The sequence below is a fragment of the Eschscholzia californica genome, unplaced genomic scaffold (assembly GCF_041429995.1).
Source record: "Eschscholzia californica isolate CP2 unplaced genomic scaffold, dmEscCali1.0.p SCAF_4, whole genome shotgun sequence".
Taxonomy (NCBI): Eukaryota; Viridiplantae; Streptophyta; class Magnoliopsida; order Ranunculales; family Papaveraceae; genus Eschscholzia; species Eschscholzia californica.
The window spans coordinates 44,809,944-44,832,064 of NW_028238461.1; the positions used below are offsets into that span (position 1 = coordinate 44,809,944).

General features: G+C 35.8%; 2 protein-coding genes and 1 non-coding gene across 4 annotated transcripts; all 3 read right to left on the reverse strand.

Annotated features, from left to right (window-relative positions):
• Window positions 1–5,032: 5,032 nt before the first annotated feature.
• On the reverse strand, window positions 5,033–8,730 carry LOC147545059 (uncharacterized). 2 transcript variants are annotated; one of them, XM_086636301.1, is made up of 10 exons: window positions 8,085–8,730; window positions 7,647–7,760; window positions 7,452–7,568; window positions 6,878–7,297; window positions 6,468–6,793; window positions 6,293–6,392; window positions 6,154–6,213; window positions 5,908–5,991; window positions 5,690–5,806; window positions 5,033–5,526 (listed from the first exon to the last, which is right to left on the reverse strand). In XM_086636301.1, the coding sequence occupies exons 1-10, from the start codon at window positions 8,145–8,147 to the stop codon at window positions 5,221–5,223; spliced, it is 1,707 nt and encodes a 568-aa protein (XP_086492427.1). In that variant the 5' UTR covers window positions 8,148–8,730; the 3' UTR covers window positions 5,033–5,220. The 2 variants fall into 2 exon arrangements, with proteins under 2 accessions (XP_086492427.1, XP_086492428.1); XM_086636302.1 differs by having other exon boundaries at window positions 7,968–8,516.
• A 2,607-nt stretch (window positions 8,731–11,337) lies between these two features.
• Window positions 11,338–11,411, reverse strand: TRNAN-GUU (transfer RNA asparagine (anticodon GUU)). The gene has a single exon. It is a non-coding gene; the product is annotated as a tRNA-Asn (tRNA).
• Window positions 11,412–15,774: 4,363 nt separating this feature from the next.
• On the reverse strand, window positions 15,775–20,062 carry LOC147545061 (polyadenylate-binding protein RBP47-like). Its single transcript, XM_086635071.1, has 6 exons — window positions 19,265–20,062; window positions 17,995–18,472; window positions 16,856–16,923; window positions 16,656–16,786; window positions 16,486–16,582; window positions 15,775–16,220 (listed from the first exon to the last, which is right to left on the reverse strand). Exons 1-6 carry the CDS (start codon window positions 19,547–19,549, stop codon window positions 16,053–16,055), a joined length of 1,227 nt encoding a protein of 408 aa, XP_086491197.1. The 5' UTR covers window positions 19,550–20,062; the 3' UTR covers window positions 15,775–16,052.
• Window positions 20,063–22,121: the final 2,059 nt, after the last annotated feature.

Sequence of the window (22,121 nt, forward strand, 5' to 3'; positions counted from 1 at the left end):
TTCTATTTTTAAAACTATTCTCCTTTTCTTCTTTATTCTAAAACTATACTCTTTTCCTTTTTTTAACAACTTTTTTTCTTAAACTACTTCTCTTCTATCTATTTTTCCTAAAAAATTCTTTTTTAAAAACTTCTCTTCTCTCTGTTTTTTAAAAACAATTCTTTTCTTTTCTTAAACTACATTTCTTCTCTCTGTTTTTACAAAACATTTCTTTTCTTTTCTCTTTTTTCTATCTTCTAAGTTCTTAAACTGGTCTATTTCTGACTTCTATGTTTCTTACCTTCTCTGTAGGACTCAAGATTTCAGACTGGATCACTTGTCATTCCAGTTTTGGTGCGTTGTTTAAACACTTAGAAGGACCGAATTGATGAAGAACCTAAATGGTTCTCTCAATTGTGGACACTTCTTTGTTGTTAGAACACAGTAACCAAAATGGGTGATTCAAGGAAGCTGGTTAGAAATTGAATGTCCGAACGAATATTGATGTTCCTACAAACCGATGATGAATTTCGTTATCTTAGATCTCTTCACTTGAACTCAGCTTAGTAGAATGACTTTCTATGTTGGCTGTGGTTCTACTTAGGTTGATTTGACGGAGAGTCAGACTGGTGCTCATGGAGAAATATCTCCTGCTGGTACTGCTGATCCTCCTGTTCCTGGTGTGTCTGCTCCTGCTGGTTCTCCCGCAGGCGAAGTAGATGTGCCGACTGGAAAATCAACCTGTTCGAGAGATAGAACATCTAAGGTTTGGAACTTTTATTCCTTTCATGATGCTCCTGACCCTAAAAATGGAGGCAAGATCGTTAAAATGGCCAAGTGCAACTTTTGTGGTGTGTCTCGAAATTCGAAGTCTTCTAATGGGACAACACATTTCAAGAGACACACATTTAAGTGTGCTGCAGCACTAAAAATCGACTTAACTCAATCAAAGTTGGTACAAGATCCAGAGAGTGGAAATATGGGATCATTTCAGTTTAGTCAGGCGAGAGCTCGCAAAAACACGATCAAGCTTTTAATCCTTCGCGAGTTGCCGATGCAATTTGTGGAGGACCCTTTCTTTCAATTTTATATTACTGATTCCTTCCATCCTGGGTTTAAGTCATTTTCTAGGAGCACTGTTAGAAACGATATCCTTAAATACTTTAAGGAAGAAAAAGATGCACTTAGAAATGCTTTACTTAGTGCTCCTGGTCGAATTGCTCTTACTTCTGATATCTGGTCTTCGAATCAGAGGCTTAGTTACATGTGCATAACAGCGCATTACATTGATGAAATTTGGTGTGTCCAAAAGAGAATCATCTCTTACATTTTGTTGGACAAGTCTCATACTGGGGAACACATTGCCAATGTTTTGTATGATAAGTTAACTAATGATTGGATGATATCTGGCAAAGTGTTTTCCTTATCAATGGATAATGCTAGTGCAAATACTGTGTCTGTTTCCCGTTTAATCCAGTTAATGCCTCATCTACCGTTGAGAGGCGAACTATTTCACGTTCGATGTTGCTGTCATATCTTGAACTTAGTTGTTCAGGATGGTTTTAAAGTTCCCCAGTTTAAAGAAATGCTTACACGGCTGAAAGGTTGTCTTGAATATATCTCTGCATCGGAGACTCGAAATGCACAATTTCGAACACATTGTGAATCAAAGAACTATTCTCCTAAGAAATTGCAGTTGGATGTAAAACATCGTTGGAATTCAACCTATCTTATGTTGAGAAGTGCCCTTCCGTTTAGGGATCCGATTGACTCGTTTTTACTTGATCGATCTCCACCTTTTGTCTTATCGGGTAGTGATTGGCAGCATGCCAATTTGTTGTACAAGTTTTTGAAGCCTTTTTATGAGGCAACCAACTTCTTTTCTGGTGTTGATTATGTGACTTCTAACTCCGTCTTGGAGTATTTGGTTGATATTGGGATGGTTTTTTTGGATAATCGACATGATCCTATGTTTGCGGGCATTATTCATATGATGGAGGCTAAATTTTGCAAGTATTGGGGTGAAACTCCCGTATTGTTTGGTGTTGCATGTATTTTAGATCCAAGGATCAAAATGAAAGTTGATATGCTCTTACGCGAACTTGAGAATTGTTTCGATACTTCGGCTCATGTTATCAAGTGTTCTTCTGAGCAATCTGTCACCATGATCGGCAAGTTACGTGAATTGTTTAAAGAGTATACGGCTGATTTGAGTGTGCCTACCGCTTCTTCATCGTCTATTGTTGATGAACCCGAGAGTGAGCTCGATGGACCGTCTAGGCGTGGTGCTTTTTGGAGAAGCATTAAGAGAGTCCGAAAGGATCCTATAGCTACCGCTTCCGAAGAAATATCTAGATATGAGTCTGAGCCAGATCCTGCGGTCGATAATATTGAAAAGTTCGATGTTTTGGGTTGGTGGAGTGAGAATGAGAAGAGGTATCCGATTTTGTCCCGAATAGCACGTGATGTTCTTGCTGTCCCGGTTTCGACTGTTGCTTCCGAGTCGGCTTTCTCTTTAGGTAAAAGAATTTTGGGGGACTATCGAAGTAGCCTAACTCCGGAAATGTTAGAGTGTTGTGTTTGTCTTAAGGATTGGTGGAAACATGAGCTCAATGTTACTTTGAAGGAGTTTGATCCGTTAAACGACGGGTTTCCCGAACCAATTCCTAGTCCTAGCATTTCTCAAGTTCAATTGCTCGATTAATGAACGACGGAGAGAAATGTAACTTTTTGTTTATATTTTGGACTTTTTGATTATGTTGGAGGGAAATGTATTTTTTGTTATTAAAATGGGTGATTATGTAATTTTGATTATGTTATAATCTGATAATCATATATATAATGGTTAGTATTTTAATTAATTATTGTTTTTTAATTAAATTATTGTTTTATTATTTTTATTATTTTTTTTAATGATTCCATAAAACCCGAGCCCGCCCGACCCGAGCCCGTTGAAACCCGTTCGGGTAGCCGGGCTCGGACGGGCTACGGGCACTTCAAGTCCTTGATTAGCCCGGCCCGATCCGCCCGGCTCACTACCTCGGGCTCGGCTTATGCGAGCCCGATCCGCCCGAGCCCGGCACTAGGTAATCCGAGCCCGACCGAGCCCGCTCGATTCCCACCCCTACTTGCCATCATTGTCTTTTGACAAAAGCAAGTAGAAATTCATTTACTTATATAATTGGTAACTTTTCATTAATAAGGAAAGTTGTTTTAACATTTAGCTATATCAATTTGTGTTAGTAAGGACGCCGTAATTTCAACCAACTCGGTACAAGTATATATATATATATATATATAAAGAGTGGCGGGTTTGTTAATTATCGTAATGCCATTGGTTCTTAGAAGTATTAGTTATACTATAGTTACATATATTAACGTGTATAGTTATATCTATCACCTTATCTTCTATTTTTCTTTCTTCGTCAAACATAAAAAGGTATGGGTAAAAGCCATGAGAGGAAAATTCCATGACCCACTACAAAGAGTAGATTTCGAAAAGGTTCAACATATTAAATTGTGGTAATTGATGTTATTCTAGAATCCCGACTTTTATGAAATAAATATAAAAGACCACGTTTAGTTTAGATGTTGAAAAACAAATATATATATAATCTTATCAAGTGGTTGTCAAGAAACAAATAATACATATTCATATATATGTATGTGTGCCAGTGTGGGAGAGATGTTGGGTTCAACATGTTTCTAGAAATGATATTGAATTTGATGGATGATTTTGCAATCATTGGATTTGTGGAAATTTCAGCAGATTTCTTTGACTTAATAATGATTTATTTAAAGAAAAACACATAAAATTAAGGTGGTTGAATTACTTCAAGAAAAATGAGGAGTTGTGTGTTTGGTGGGTTTTTTCTAATTTTCAAATCTAGTTCTAGAGGTTGGGGTTTGTTTCACTCATGAATTAATAAATACTTGTAGTATGATTCTTTCTGGAATGTGAATTAAATGCCCAACTACCAACAAAAAATATTCGAAGATTAAAAATCGAAACCAGAAGGTTTTCTCTTTCTTTCTTCTCATCTTCACCTTCTTCTTCATAAAAAGGAAAAGTTGTAAAGGGAATTTCTCTTGTAAAACTTGACGCGGACCTGAGATCAATTTACTACAATTGGTGCGGTGCCCATAGAGTTTTGAAGTTTCTGTAGGCCTACCCATCCTTCTTAAGCTCAACTAAAGGCAACCCTTTAGCAAGTCTATCGTAAGCTTATGAAAGTTTCTTTTTTGTACACCTGACGAATTTGACAATTCTTCGAATCTCACCACCACCCACTCTCTCTCTCTCTGCCCTCGTCGAGGGATGGCGGTGGAAAAAATGGTGATTTGACAGAGGAATGGGTGAAATTAGAAAAGTATCTGTTCGGCTAGTTTAGCTTTACCTATGTGTGGGCCGAATAAAAATACTGTGTGAACAGCTACCATAAGCTAATGGGAGCTGGGTTAGCAATTATGGAGTGTTTATAGTATTTCAAATGACTATTTAAGAGAGGTTTCAAGGAAAATTCAATAAGCCCTCCTGTTCTGCCTATTGGTAAGCCCCATGAGCCAAAATCTTGTGGGGTTTCTAAGAAAAAGTGATGAATTGTAGATCTTAAAGGTACAACTGTCTCAAGTTTATCTCCATATCTCTTGTTTGCTTGTTTGTTATCTCTTTCCTCCCCAAATCCAAAAACCTTTTGTCATCTCAGTTACCCACTACAGATTTTAGTGGAATTCAAGTAAAAGTGACATCAGATTTCTTGGCAATTTTTCTACGAAAACAAACTTATGATGTCGACAAGTGTGACTACTAAATTTCAGTCTCGTCTGTGAGTCATTGGGGGATGTCTCTGGTACCTACATTATGTGCTCGGGGTCTTACAGAACTACAGAAGCTATGCTCTGACAAATATAACGATGAGGAAGCAACGATGATGAGGAATTTTGAGTATAGTTGAGGTTCCAAAGGCCGACCGAAGCGCCTTTCTCCATAGGTCATATAAAATGTGATCAAGTATTGTTCTTTTTCGAATCTTATCCTACAAAAAAACACATAGAAGCCAATACCAAGAATCTCTTTCCCTTATGGATACACTCACCAAGTCACCATAACAATACATTATACCAACAAATTGGAAAACTTCATATTTATACAAACTTTTTTCCTTTCCTTTTCTATCGAATGCCTATAGACCCTCGCCCATGGGCATAAAAACTGTGCGTAAACTGAAAACCAGGAGGCTTTTAACGCCGTAAAAGATACCTAAAATTGAACTCATATGGCATTACATCAACAAACTGTGAAATTTGCCCGTTTCTCCGCCTCGCAATGCACTCAATCGCTTTATTCCTTAACTCGGTTGGTAGCTGAAGACATACCCAATCCAACAAAGATTCTAAGTCTTTTGCGAAGTCAAGTAAATACCAATCTAACAACTTGGGTATGGCTAACTTGTTTGTGCTTGCTGATATGCCAATTGCTGCCTGTAAGTAATCTCTCTTTGCCTCTTCAAGCTCGTTTTCGACTTCAGAGGATGTATAAACTCTCACCTTCACATACATTTGAACGGTTAGTTCGTTTACGAATTCAATATCTATATAACAAAAGAGATGAGTTGATGGGATATTTGTCCCAGTCATCGAGGGGTCTAATACAACCAGGTTTGTTCTGATATAACCAAGACACAATCATGATTCACTAAAACAAACTTACAGCGGGTGAAGACCAACTTCCGCACGAGAGAGCAAACGTAACCAAGGGTTCCGCCCATTCAAGTCCAAATAGACTCCTTGCAGTCATCTCTTCGTTCATCGCCCCTTTTGAGTAAGTCTATAGGTAGTTAACCGGTTTCAAATTTAGAACAAAAATCGTTTACGTGTTGCTCAGCAATTCTCAAATGAAGTAACAAGAAAGTGTTCGATACGACTTACGTATTTTAAGTGATAAGGAAGTCTCAATATGAAATGCTCGATCGTCATTGCATTCAATGATTGCCCACCAACAATTATTGTTGCCTAATAAGAAAGAAATGACATCAATGCGAAAAACTCTCTTGTCGTATCATATAAACGACTAAGCTATACATACTCGAATATAAAATTAAGGAACACATCAAATTCTAACTTGTTAACATAAAAAAACACAAACTTGAGATCAATTTCGTAAGTGTATCATACCTGCTGCATCAACGAAACAATCATCTGAGGACTTTCGGATATCCCGTGCTCTAAAAAGGCCTACAAAAACATTCTTTTAAGTCATACGACATTCAAGAAAGATATATAGAAACGGTGTTTTCAAGGTTACCAAACTCACATTCACCATACAAGAATTATAGATGTTGATCCAAAACGCGAGCTTTTGATGATGTGTTAGTCCTTTTAAATCAACCAATGCAAGTTTCCGAAGAAGAAGCCTAAAGAATCATAGATTCAAGTCCTACTAGAAGAAGAGAAAGAAACCAATTCAATTACAAATTCGAGTAACTTACTTTAGTCTTTGGATAAGAAACAAAGAGTTTGTTTTCCGGGACTGATTTATTAAGCTAGTTTTAACGGTGCATAAATTCTTATATGGACCAATATCTCTATCTCCAAACTCTTTACAAATTCCATACGGATCTTCGATTTCCATTTCTTGACAGTCTTCCAATTCTTGGTTGTTTGGAATAGCCATTGTTAACAAAATGTTCGATAGGCACTTCAATAACTCCTCCGAAATTCTGTTTGGACTATTGTTCTCTTCATCTGGTGCTACTTGATTTTGACTAGTAGAGAAGCTCTCTTCAACTCTATCTTGGTTTATACTATATTTTAGCTACAAATTGCAGATACCCCGTGTTAGTATTCTCGTTATATTGAAGAAATCATACAATGTAAAGACAGATTTCTTTCTCTATACCTGTAATCTTGGAGGGTCTGGATTGTCTTTCATTGGAGCATTCATTATTGGAGTTCTAATTCTTGAACCAAGTTGTTTTGGGGAGTGTTTATTGATCTGTGTAGAGTTAATACAAGATTGATTCTCTTTACCCAAAGAGTCTTCAGAGAAAGGCGAACGAGAATTGAGCTTCTTCAAGGATTGTCTCCCGTTTGTGGACCGACTAGAATGAGACCCAATTGGGCTAATTCGATCTGAAATTGGATCGGTAACCGAATGGGATGAAGCCAAAGAGTTACTTAATGTTGTCGAATTCCCTTCGGATTGAGATGAAGATTTAACAGCTTCTTGGTAAAGTCCTTGTCTACAATTTACTATTTGTTCTTCTAGTCTAACAACTTCCTCTTCTAAAACAGCTACTTCGGCGAGAAGTTCCAATGTCTAGATTTATAAACAAGATAAAACAAAACTCCAATATAAAAATTGAATCACTTTTCTTAACAAATGAGATTTTTATCACTCTAATGAGGATTTTGTTTTCCAATGAAAATGAAAAGTGAAATTGTGGAAGATAAAGGGTAAAAAGTATACTAACATATGGAGGAAGATATGGTGGTAGACGAGGCAAAGCTCCCAAAGGTCTAGTAAAAGCTCTCTCCAAAGCTCTATGGACATTTTCTTCATGTCTTAGCTTTTTCTTTAGCTTATCCACCTACCAATTACAAATCAATTAGATATATAGAGATAGAGACAGAGACAAGTAAAGAGAGAGAGAGAGGGGTATTCATACATCTTGTTGTAATGCCAATTTTCTTTCTCTACTTGAACGACGTTTACTTGAAGATGGTTTCTCTTCAATCATTTGTTTTCTTCCTTGAGGCTTCTCCATCTTCTCCTTCTCCAACTGAAAAAAAAAAACAGAGAAGAACAATCAGGATTTGATTAAACTCTGAAACTAATCAAATACCCAGGAAACATTTTCATCAGAAAAACAAACTTCAATCCTTCTAATACGATTGAAATCACAGAGAGGATTTAAAACCCATGATAGGGCAGCTAACTAATAAGAAAAATTGAAAACCCATTTTGGGAATTGAATATAGCTGCCTACCAAATAACTTATTATAGTGAATTTGATGACTCAAGAGATTGAACAACCCAAAAAAGAATCCATTTTTGATAGATAAATTAATGACCCAAGTTAAGATTTTTGACAAAAATCACCTACTTTATCAAGTTTGATAGTATGAGATTTCATGGTCTGCAATGTTGTCCGTACTCTGGTATTCATCTTTAATTTCTTGGTATAGAGAGAGAGAGAGAAAGATGAGAGAGGAAACTATTTCTTTAGTTTTTAATTCAAAGAAAGCGGGAAAAGGAAAATTGAATTGAACCCAGATTTGCTAGTACTTGAAAATCTCGAATTCCGTGGTGAAAAAAACCAAAAAAATGTAGCAGTAGAAGAAGACAGAGATATGGAGCAGAACTTCATTGAAGAAAGAAAAACAGAAGGAGAGAAGAACTTATAACAATACAAATACTAGATGAAGACCAAACCAGATAACAAGAAAGTGAGTGAATTTTAAACTTTCTCTCTCTAAAAACACAACATTTTCTCTCTCTAAAAAGCAAAACACAATACTTTAACTCTGCCTCGTATACTTGATAAAATAATGGAGGGGATGACAGAGGGGAACACTATGGAGTTTCGTGTAAGACGTAAAGATGAATAAAAGTGCAAGCATGCGCACCTGGCGCAGTTTAGATCTCCGCACTGCCTTTCTCATCATCATCAACAACCATGTGATGCTTTTCCGACTCACTTTATACCCCTTGCTTTTCCTAAGGCCGCCGCTTTGCCAAAGGGTGCCGCTAAAAGCACCCGTCAAACTGTTGTTCGCACCCGGACAAACCACGACCTGAGACATTTACCGTTCTATTGCCCTACATATTATGAAGGGGATAAAAGCACCCGTCCAAAGTGTTGTTAACATCCGAATTCCAAATAGGACAACTCCTAATTTGTGTTTTGGTCAGGTGCTAAAAGCAGTTTGATCCAGACAAAGAATTTCTCAAGTGAATTCAAGTTAATCTTGGAAGAGAAAGTAGAGAAAGAAGTGAGTTTGGGGGAATTTGATCCAGTCGCCTCAGCGAAGTGAAGTTAGACATCATAGACGTTCGATCGGAACCTAAGATCGATCCAGTTAGTGATGTGGAGCAAGGGAGAAGAGAGAATTGCTAGTTTTCTTTTTTACTTAGTACAATAAAGGTTAGGTTTCTTTGTTGGTCTTTAGGGCCTCTTTTGTTGGTCTTTAGGAACATTTCGTTTTTCGGTTTATTCAGGTCGAGTGTTTGGATCATAAACCAATATTGGGAGTTTCTTCTTCAACTTCCAACTCTCTCTACCGATGTACCGGATTCAGAGGCGCAAACCGGAGATCTGCACGCCGACGGTTGACGACGAGAAGAGAAGAAGGTGAGAGAAGCATTAGTTATAAAACTACCCTTAGATGGTTAGCGACGATTGCATCAGAAGCAGCCCACCAGTCAGACGGGGCAGCTCTAGAGGCACCCCAAGTGGGCATAACTTGTCTTGTTTACCCGGTTTTGGTTGCGTCTTTGTTTATTTTAAATTTCATGATGTAATTCTCATTAGCCTTTTGGCCTGTAAATGAAGTTTGATTTCCAAAAACAGAAGAAAAAAAAAATTGGAGGGGTGTCTTTTAGCGGCACCCTACGAATTACTTTCTAAGAAGATAAAATAATTATTAATATAGCTAAGATTTCATTAGATTTTAAGTCATTAAAGTACTAGCAAACACATAAATAAACATGATAGACGAAAAACTACAAATGCCTTAAATGAGATGGGTGACTAATCCACTCCAAACTATTATCTATATGTATTAAAGAATTTTGTGCATGAGTATATAATCCCACCAAAAAATGATAGTAGGAATTGGGAGTTTGTTTAACATTATTATCTTTAAGTTGTTACTGAGATACTAGTGAAGTCTGAAATAAATTTACAAAGTTTTACAATAAATAAATATAATAATAAATTATTAAGTTGATAAAGCTAAACATGTTCACTTAATGTGGTTATAATACAAGACAAATTAATGATGTTGTGAACACCATAATCATCATTAATAATTAATTTGGTCTTAATCTAGTTGCATAAATCACTTCTCCACTTCACTTAACAATTAACAACAATGAAGAGATAATAATATATACAAATATATGGGACCAAGGTACATATTTTATTTAGATATTATATGATATGATGATATCACATTTGGCATCTTATGATTTTTCCTTTAATATATGCTTTTCATATCATATTTAAAATTATATATGTGGCCATTGGAGGGGAAGCACCTTTAATGTCTATTTATTTGACCAAGGGGCCTAGAAGACACAATCAAGCCAGTCTTATAGCCTTAGGTCTATTTCTTAATTAATTAAATTGGATCTTGGTGAATATAATATTATCCCTAGCTAAAACAACAAAAGAAAATATTCCTTATAGGAGATATTAATCAAAGAGGGTATTGCTAAGAGTAAACCATTTATGTTGTTATAATAAACTAATTATAAATAATAATAATAATAATCTCTCAATTTAATTTTTTTTTATAAATAACACTAAAAAATACTCAAATTAACGTGAAAAAAATATATTAATTTGTACAAAACTATAGTCTAAGAACTAAAAATATTGCACATTGTAACTAAAACTAGAAGCATGTACATCAAGATAATTAGAGATGTCCAAGACAAATAGATGAAAATCACTATAAAAATGACTTAAATCTTCGTAAAATTGGTAAAGTTCAGACCATAAGAATAAAATCTTCTTTGGTGAAATATAAAATACATTAATAAACTGTAGAGTGTATACAAAATATTAATTTGTACAAAACTATAGTCTAAGAACTAAAAATGTTGCACATTGTAACTAAAACTAGAAGCATGTACATCAAGATAATTAGAGATGTCCAAGACAAATAGATGAAAATCACTATAAGAATGACTTAATCTTCGTAAAATTGGTAAAGTTCAGACCATAAGAATAAAATCTTCTTTGGTGAATATAAAATACATTAATAAACTGTAGAGTGTATACATCAAAACCACGATAACGAACTCTAAAATCCACAATAACGAACTCTATAACATTATATAGTCTATAGAGACAATTCTTAATCAGATTATTACATATACACGGTACCTATCAACTACATTGAATAATTCGAAAAAAAAAAAAAAAACCTCCAAAAATTAATCATACTAGGTCTTGAATTTTAGAGGTCTTTTCAGGCTAGAGGCCCAAGTTGCAAATTAAGATAATTGTGATCTTGCTGGATATTGTAAGTGAAACTAGAAGCTTACTAAAATCAACCAATTTGGAGTAAGAAAGAAAATCAAATTCCACCCATTTAGAAGAACTGAAAAAGATAAAAAGAAAGAAAAATCGCTAGAAGGAGGGGTCGAACCTCCGACCTTGTGGTTAACAGCCACACGCTCTAACCAACTGAGCTATTCCAGCATTGGTGATTAAGTTACAGTTATAATATATTTTGATATAATTCCTCAATTGCCTATCCCATGCTTGAGAAAATGCCAAGCTGATATCTTTTTGTTTGTTTGGATTGCTTGGCCTTATACTCTGATGTGTATTTATCAGTTCACGTGTCTTTGTAAAAGTTGTCTTTCTAGTATGCGTCTTGTCCTCCGTTGCCTTCATGGTAACAAAACTAACTCACTCTATCGTCGCGGCCCGTTCATACTTCTCTTTAAAAAAGAATCATTGATGCACCAAACTCACCTTCTTAAAGATGGAATAAATGCAGTAATTAAACTAGAGGTGCACACATATCCATCAAAATCTTTTTGGATGTATCTAAAGTTTAAAGCATACTTCCAAAATAAAGGAAGATATAAGAGCATCTCCAATGGGACACTCTAATAAACACTCTAAAAGTCTAGTTGTCAAGTGTCAAATAATGATTCTCCTTCCTAGTGTCAATATAGAGACACTTTTAATTTGTTTGGTCTCCAATGGAGATCTCTAAAATCTCTTACTTAATACACATGTCACTTTTAAATTGAATATAAAATAAGTAGTTGAAAAGAAAAGGTTTCTATTGGTTTAAATATTAAAGTGACACTTAGAGATCTCAAGTAGACACTCTCATTTTAGAGTTTCTCTCTCTAGACACTCTATAATAAATGTGTCCACCTCATAATAGAGTGTCTAACAAAGTGTTCCATTGGATATGGTTTTTTAACAAAAACTCCAAAAAATCATGTGTGGCACTCTAAGTGTTAGAGATTGAGTGCCCCATTGGAGATGCTCTAAGTGGAACCAACCCTAAAAGAATAAGGAAAAGAAGAGAAAGTTACAAAGCCAATATGTTCCATTTCTAATGAGAAGGAAATAATATTATTAGGAGGCAAATGGTGATGCAACTTAGACATATTTTGCAAGTTTCAATTCAAAAAATTTCTCTTTGAGTGATTAAGAATTAGATTTGAATGCTCAACCTCTAAGTTATGAGGCGATAGTTGTTATTATAATTAGACTATCTTACTACACTGATAGTTGTTATAATACATCTTCGTTAGAATCCCAGTGACCCAGTCACGTTGTGATTCATTTTTATTTCCAAAAGAGATGTATAACTAACAAGACTGATTGTGATTCATTTTTCTTTCCGAAAGGATGTATGACTAACAAGACTAGAGATACAATCTACAGACTATATTACTAAGTACTTTGCCATGTTAAAATTTTTTTTTTCTAACACTACAAAATAAGATAGCTAACAAATACAACAAGACAAAACATAGTTATGAACATACTTCCATATAAATAGACAGTACCATACTAGTGGTTTAGGATCTTTTGATATGGTTCTTGTTCAACTACAATCAAGAACCAATAAAATTTCTTTATACATTGGTGGTGAAATCAATTAACTAGTGGGAAGAGATGGGACTGACCACCAAAAACTCACCACTATAGTTCACAATGATTCCTTCATTTGCTACCTCAAATGTTTTTGTTGTTGTTGAAATTACCTCAAATGTCTAGTCATCATAAAAGCAAGCTTTTAGGTACATAGTACATCTAATCTTCCACTTTTCCTCTCCCAAGTCCCACATTTGTTTGTTTTTAACTAAGCAATTATACACCATTTTATAACTTTCCATTTCAACTTTGCATGTAATCAAACCAAAAGAAGATCAAACAACCAAAGTTGCATCCCACTTAAAACTTTTTTTTTCTTTTTATGTATTTAAGTAAAAAAAAAAGATATTACGCACCTACATGTGGCAAACAAAACTTTTAATTTCATAAATTAAACAATATCAATTTCGTCCGTTCATATTTTTACGAAATTTAACAACCTTGAGAACCAATATGTTATTGAAACTCCGTTTTAATTAACTAAATATACGTTTTTTGGGTGAAAGATTTTTAGACCACATCACCACAATATGATCTAGGGTGAATATATCATCCACAAAAAACTTGTTTAAAGAACATGTCTCCCAACTCTCATGGCCCAACTACTAAGGTGTCGCTTGCTACCTTGTAGTAGAAGTTCTTTTGCTTTAAAAAAGTAAAAGAGTTTCAAAAAATATATTTGACAAAAATGTTACTTATAAGTAAAAAAGTCAAAAAGTTAGTTTGGTAACTCAATTTACTTTGATAATTTTATTTTTCTTTCTCATAGAGATACTTGATTTTAATTGAATTTGTTTATGATTTCCACGATTACTCTCGTATACGAAGTAGTGGTGATATTGGTGATAGTGGTGGTGTGATGAAGGTATGGTTATGGAGTGTGGTGGTGGTTGAGGTTTGATGGATTGGTGGTGGTGGTAGAGGTATGATGGTGGCAGCGGTGGTGGTTGTGGTGGAGGTATGGGTGGTGGTGGAGGTATGATGGTAGTAGTGGAAGTACGGTGGTGATGATAGTGGAAATACGTTGGTGTTGGATAACGTACGTGAGTGATAGTGACGGAGTTATGGTGGTGGTGGTATGGTGATGGTGGTAAAGGTGGTGAATAAGATATGTAAGTGGTAATGATGGAGGTATGGTGGTGGTGGTGATAAATGTACCGTGGTGGTAAAGGTTTGGTGGCAGTGAAGATATGGTGGTGGTGGTGGTAGTGAAGGTACCGTGGTGGTGGTGGAGCTACGAGGTGGTTGTTGTTTAGGTGTTGTGGTGTATGGTGGTGGTGGTGGTACGAAGGTGGTGATTAAGGTGTGGTGGTGGTAGTTGAGGTTGGGTGGTGGGGGAGGTGCAATGCTTGTTGTGGTGGTGGTGGGGGTAGAATGGTATGATAGAAGTTTAGTTGTGGTAGTGGAGCGGAGATAGAAAAAAATATTTCGTCAAGTAAAATTCATGCATGTCTCAAAAAAAAAGTTACTTTACTATAAAGTCAAAAGCTAAAAATTTTAACTTTAAAAGTAAGTCAAATTTTAACTTAAACGAAGTCGGTAATTTTTGCGTTTCAAACTAACTTTTTGACTTTTCTATTTAAATAAGTAAAAAAATAACTTATTTTAGTGTTGCCTAACGACACCTAAACAAAAACCAAATAGTACATGCCAAAAAGCAGCCCTCATCTCTTCTCTATGCCCACCACACCACTCATTGCAATTCTTGTCTCACTTTTTCTATGTAGACATGAAAGCCTGGCTATAAAGAAAGGGGAAAAGGCCTAAAGAAACAACACCCAAAGTAGGAAGTCCCACTGCCATGTTTCTCTATCTAAAAAGTTCAATGCCCTCTCTCTCTCTCTGAAACTTTTCATAAGGGATGAGTTGTTATTGGTAAGCCAACAAAAGTTCCAATTTGTATGGGGGAGTTGGGTTTTCAGGTGCACCAATTACCAAATTCTAAAAAGAAAACCTTTCTTCCTACCAAAAATAATTTGCAAAAACCCTGGTTGAGTAGATCTTACTCTTCCTATTGTTTCCCTCTTAAAGCTCCATCGATAATTAGATGCAACACTATTGCTCAAGTATCAGAGTGAGTCTGTTTTAGTTATTAGAAGATCCAGGCCATGATAGTTACAAACTCGATGCACGACCCATGGCTTACTCTATTCATGAAAACAACTTTCACATCCATATTGCTTGCCTTTACTCAGATTGACCCAAGTATCAGAAGCCGAAAGTCATATTACTACGAAAATGATCTTTATTTTCCACGGGCGCCCTTGTAGCAGAGTTTCTATAGAAACACTAACCCGGCGGGGATTTTAAAGACAGTTTATCGACTAAGTAAACCCTTTAAAATTCACGAAAACATGGTCACCCATGCTTTGATGTAATGAAGGAACTCCCCCTACAACTTCCTAGTCACCGAGCAGATTAGTCAATCCATAAACAAATCCTAACTACGATAACCAGATCGTTCTTAAGAGTAGTTCCTAAAGTCATATCCTTGGAAGTAGGTTTATCTAGACCAATAGACCAACAAGGCTGCTGTGGAGACTCCTACCACCGAAGCGGATTCCTACGGGCACGACTAAAATTGCCAAGACAAATCACTTTCCATTACCATGTAACGAGCCAATTTAGAGTGATCGAGATAGCTTAGGGCTGTTATATGCAGAGTCCAAGTCGAATTCATAACTTAAATCAGTTTTCCAGTCTGTGGCCTAACAATGGCCAAGGGGTCAGATCAGTCTTAACCCTAACTAGTTCAGTTGACAACTCGAACCACCTTAACCCTAGACTTGCGGCTAATTTACCCAAGTGGTCAAGTTAGGGTCAACCATGATAGGACAGGTTCAACTTTATGAGTTCTAATTGTGAATTTTAGGAAACTGAATCTCACTGCATCTGATACTACAAATCCAACACAATTTCAGCTGAAGATGGGGATCTGAGAACCGAGATTAGATTACATCATATCTTCACCCAATTTTGGTTTCATCTAGTCTAAACAATTTATCCTGGTTGAAAATTATTCTAATACTAGACTTAAATATTCAGGTACAATAAGAATAATGTTAATAAAATCCTAGAGCCAAAATTCAAAAATTCTGTCACAGTGCCAGTCGTCGTACCAGTCATGGAGAAAAAAAAAAGAAAAAAGAAAAAGAAAAACCGATAATATCCTAGTTTGATCAAGTTTGAATGTTATAAAACCCGAGCCGAAACATCTCAACTTACTTGCTGTTGGTGGTTCCCATATACCGGGTAGGCCCCATAAGCTGCTGCAGCATACATGCTTGGATCCTGAGGAGGTGCCACACCATAGCCATATCCATCAAAGACTGGTCCTCCATAGTATGCTCCTCCATTCCAGTGGTTCCCAGCATCGCCTCTCAACTGTGTCAATATCAAGCAGATTAGTATATGGAACAAACACATAAGATTAGTTTTGTCAGACTTCTTTAAATGGGTCACCTCATAGGGGTGACTTTAGTTTGTCAGACTTCTCTAAGTGGGTCACCCGATACGACTGTCTTCTTTCAGTGGGTCGTGCGATACGAGTGACTTCTTCAAATGGGTCTGATAGTTACGAGTTATCATGTTTGAGTTGAAATGCTCATGGGGTTCAAGTTTGTAATATCTTTATCCCTACATACTTTACCTGCTTATTTGCAGGATTACGTCCCCAAGAAAGCCGAACTGTCTGCTTCCCGATAGTCGTCCCATTCAACTTCTCCAATGCCTCTTCTGCGTTACTTCTGAAATAGATTTCGTGTGTAAGAATGTGAGGTATCCGACAAGGTAAATTTACTTCTTAACCCCAAAAATTACCTGCTAGAGAACTGCACGAATCCACATCCTTTACCAACTGGTATTTTAACCGAAACAATCTCACCATGTTGAGAAAATGGTTGCCTTAGATCTTCATCAGTAATACTGGGGTCAAGCCCTCCCACAAATATCTACATTATGACGACAATTAATGATAGTAATGGGTACACTAGTAAACTGAAGGTAAGGTACAAACTAACCGTTGTGTTACTAGAATCATCTTCAGACTGAGAGCCCTGAGCAGATGCACCATTTGATGCATTTCCACCTAGCAAACCGAATATAGTTAAAGAAAATAAGACACTTCTTTTAGGACCGGAATCAAGATAATCATACTAACCGATTTACTGAATTCTTGTCATCTGGCACAAACAGATTAATTAGTGCAAAACTGTCGATATTATGGGAAAAAAAGTAGAAGCTAGTATCCTCAGGGAAGTCTTGATCTTTAATTAGAAAGATTTTCACTTAAAGACCCGTCGCATGAAGAAAAATGTTTTTAGGGAGTCTTAGAAATACTTATGGATAGTTAGGTTTAAGCATTTATAAGTGGAAAAGTATTGGATAATCTGAAGGGAAAATTTTATCACTACATAAGCTTGTGAATGAGGTCTAAAGATAGAAATAGCGATAATTTTCAAGATGTAACGCCAAATGAGGAAGTGATGAAGTTAAGATAGGAAGAAAGCAAATTACTTTCATACAGTGAAGGAAACAAATTAAGAAGTTGTGTTGTACTCGAGTTAAAAAATTAAGCGAACAAAACTTTTGAAATAGAAATGTTACAAAAAAAAGAAACCAACAAAAAGGCGAAAAGAAATCAATAATACGTATAGTGAAGGAAAATAAAGCATATAACAACTTACATTATGGAACTCGAATATATAAACAGTGACACATTTATGAAGGAGAAGAGAACTACAGAGGTCTATAATGTTTCCAAATAAACTAACTACATACCCTATAGATGTCGAACCATTATGAATGAATTATATCTTTTCCGACGAAAAAGACGGCTGATGATATTCCTTTTATGGAGTTGGTTATAAAGGAAAAATTATCCGTTCCCATCTAAGGCCTATTCGGTAGGTAAATCCTCAGTTGATCTGTCGATCCTGTTCCCATTTTTCAGTAATGACACTAAGATTGAACCGTCTAGAGAATTGCTTATCTATCAATTCGACCGACGTTCTTAAAGAATTGAAGGGCTATAACGAGCTCATAATAACAACCATTAGTTAAGCTATCCGGATTAAGGGAAACAGAAATTGCCTAAATAAGAACTCGAAAGATGGAAATAAATCCAATAAAAAACAAAAGAAGACGGTTGTTCTCATACCTTGAGAAGGTAGTTGTTGTTGGTAGCCAGATGATTTCCTCGGGGTTGCAACACCTACACGCATTGGTCTACTAGAACAATATACACCATTCATTTCTGTAATTGCTTGTGTTCTCTCATTATCATCACCAAATCTTACGAAACCATAACCTTTTGAACGTCCAGTGCTTGAATCTATGACAACTTTTGCTCCTTTCACAGACGGGTATTTAGCAAAGGCTTCTAGCAATATTGCATCAGTAACATCCGAAGCTAAATCTCCTACAAATATGGAGCGGTCTGAACCAACATCAGAACGCTTGTCTCCCATGCTAAATGAAGCCCAATTCAAGCGGAAAGGTTGCTCGGTGTTTGGCATTACAGCACCATTGAAGCCCTGAAGAACTTTCTCAGCCGCTGCCCGTGAATAGAATTCAACAAATCCATATCCCTCGGACTGACCAGTCTGCTTATTTCGAATGACCTTAATGGAAACAACCTACAAAATGAATGATCCAAAGATTAAAGACCGAAAAACAAGGACCATGCTCAATAGAAAATTATGCATTAATATTCTGATTAAAGTAGCGAACAAACCAATTTATCGTCACAATCCCACAACCCTTCATAATATATATATATATATAACCAATTTACCCATATTTAACAGAAAGTTGTCAGGGGCGAAAAGTCGGGTATCCCGAATAGTTTGAAATTAGTTAACAAGGCGGGTACTTTACGTAGTTATATTACATATCAGATATGATTATTTAACATAGATTACGAAATTAGTCAATTAAATCCGCAGATAATAACTACTCCATATACTATTACTAAACATCAAAACTAATATGTTTACTCAAAAAGGTAATAAATCAAAAGGCGGTTCGACGAATAACTAAAAAGACATAGACCCAATGAAGAAATCATTGATAACAACCTATAACTCAATCAGAGACACATTAAAAGACCCATTTAAACTTAATCTAATCATAAATTTTGAATCTTAATCTTACCATTAATGCTTTATATCAGATCCCTAATCATGTTTATGAGTTTTCATGTCAAAATTGTACAGAATCAAATTTGAACTCACAAATCTAATACAGAGTTTCAAATGAATCAAGATTACCCTATCAATGGGTAAGAAAAAATAAATACAGATTCAATCAATCACAAATTGTTAAGTATAAAACTACCCAAGTTAATGTACATCAATGAGATAAGTTCACAAGAAATATAAAACAGTAAAAGAAGATTAGAGTTAGAGAGAGAGAGAAAGAACACAAACTTCTCCGGTATGAATAAAGCAGCTATGAAGGTAATTCTCATCCATCCAGTAATGAAGATCTCCAACCCAGATCGTTCTGTTCTCTTCATTTGATCCTTGTTGTGATTGTTGTTGAAGATGTGGGTAAGGGATAAAAGGTTGAGGAAATGGTTGAGGAATCATTTGAGGATGGTGATGATGATGAGGATGTTGCATCACCATTGTTGGATATTGCATAGCCATCCATTGTTGTTGTTGTTGCTGTTGAGAATCAGCAGCACCACCATGTGTTGTTGGTTGCATCATCTTATCTCCTCCCTTTTTTTACTCTCTTTCTCTCTCTACTTTTTGATTGATAAAAATGGGTTTTTTTTTCTAGAGAGAGAGAATACAAAGATCTGAAGTTCAGAAGAAAGAAAGGGCAAAACCCAGAACTAGCAAAGGAAGTACACCAGAGAGAGATAGAGAGAGATAGAGAGGATTATTAGGGAATTACTTTCACTCTCAATTGACGCGAGGCTTGTTTGTTAACCGTTGGATTTAATAAATTGAGTTTAATCTTGACCGTTGATTCAATAAGCCGGTGAGTTTTAAGCAATTTCACAATCAAACGCCGCCTTCTCTTTTTGTTTCACAGTAGAAGATGGCAATGTCCACTCTAAACTAAAACCTAGTAGTTCGTGCTCCGTAAATATAGACCGTTGAGTTATAAAGAAGATTCCTCGAGATGCGAGTTAGAGAGAGAAAATTTTGACTGACAGACATAATGATCATGGTATTTCCATGTATAGGAGATATCTGAATGATGGGACAATATTCACTAAATTTGGTGTAGATTTGCATCAAAATATGGATGGAATATATAGTGATTAAAAGACGTGGACTATTCTTAGCCATTAGATGAGATGCATATTTTGATGATTAGTGATACTGTGGAATATTCATTGTGTGGGTATGTCACAATTTTCCATTTTAGTGAAGTATGCCCTAGATAGTACATTTAGTTGTCTATATTGGGAAATCTAAAAGCACTTCCCACAGAGTTTGGTAGAGGGGTTTTAGTTTGACCAATTTGGTTTAACTTTAGCAATTTTTTGGATGAGGCACTCACTAGAATTTGAGAAGTTCTGTGGGCACTCTCATTCTTGTGCCAAAAACATTTACTATCACTTCTCCAAACAATTCATAATTTTATTTTTGAGAAATCGACTATGATCCACATTAGTCATTACAAGGCATTGATACGTCATTAAAATGTGATAAACACTATAACCGCCTAAGTTAAACTAATAATCTGAGGGCCAAAAGATCAACAAAGCCTGACAAATTTATTAGTTTATACCATTTCATGGGAGAATCGAATCTAGGACCTCTAAAATTGTGGAGTTTTTTCAACACTTTCAATCACTTAGACAACCAAGTGTTGGCAACAATTCCTAATTCCTAATTTATTGGAAAACAGATTTCCCACAAAATTTTTGAGAGGCTTAAGAAACCAACACTAATAATCTGAGGATTATCTAAGATAGTCATGTGAGTTATCTTAGATAGTCCCACATTGTGATATGAGAGGGAGAAGAGTTGTATTGATAATGAGTTGAATGCTTAGCTAGTACACTTGAAACCTTATATAGGCTTAAGAAACCAACACTAATAAAAACCCATCCAATGTGGGACTATCTAAGATAACTCACATGACTATCTATTCTCTAACACTCCCCCTCAAACCAATGTACTTCTCAAGATATTGATAAGTACAATGGGTTGATACAATAAATTCTTACTCATTACAATAACTTCTAAACACAATAATATAATTTAAATGCAAAACAACTTTTGTTCTTCTCTTGTACTTCATTGGTTAATGGTGACTTGGTTTCCTCCACAATACTCCCCCTCAAACTAATGGGACTTGCAAGTGTGGAAGACCATGAGTTTGTGTAGATATCACCTTGATGCTTCAATTTCTTTCACTACTAATGTTGTTGTTGTTTTAATGTGTGTGTTGGTGCTTATAGAATAGTGGAGCTTTGCCCACTTGGGTTTGAAAAAGAAAGAAGAAGCATGATACCTAGGCCTACTTGAGAATGAGAAAGAAAAATGAAAAAGCATTGATTGCTTGACCCACTTGGACTTGAAAGAGAAAGAGTTGAAAGAAAAGCTTAGTAGCTTGACCCATTTGGGCATGAGATAGAAAAGAAAAGCTTAATAGCTTGGCCCATCTGGTCTTGAGAGCGAAAAGAAAAGCTTTAATAGCTTGGCCCATTTGGGCTTTATGAAGAAATATTTGTAAGAAATTTAGAGTGAGAAAGGTAAAGTATGAAAAAAAATTTAGAGGCACACTTGAACACATCATCACCCCAAGTTATAGGCACCACAATTCCCATGAATTGTTTTTTGAAAGCACCAAGTAGTTCTAGAGAACATCATTCTTAGGAGCACACAAGAGAAGCCCAGCAACTTTAAACCTTTTTAATCCAAAATTTTATAGGCACCCACGTAATTAGAAGTTGAAACCCTAGGGCCCTTTTCACTTTCTTCTTTCTCTGATTCACAATAACAGTAGTTCACCTTGTTCCTCATTTATAAATGACTTTCTAGAATCTCATCTATGATATAGTAGACAAAACCCAAAACCATGAATAGCAACAATACGAATACCATTCAAACCCAACAATGTAATCACATTTTGAAGGAATAAGAACTAGAACCGAAGCTAACCCATGTTTCAAATTTTCGAAGTCGCCAGAAAACATGACATTTCCGGTAAGAATAAGAAAGAAAACACAAATGCTAAAGCTGATATTCTTCCACTATCTCTTTCTCTCTCTAACATCTCACTAAATCATGGCTTCATCTTTGTTAGAAAAACAGAACC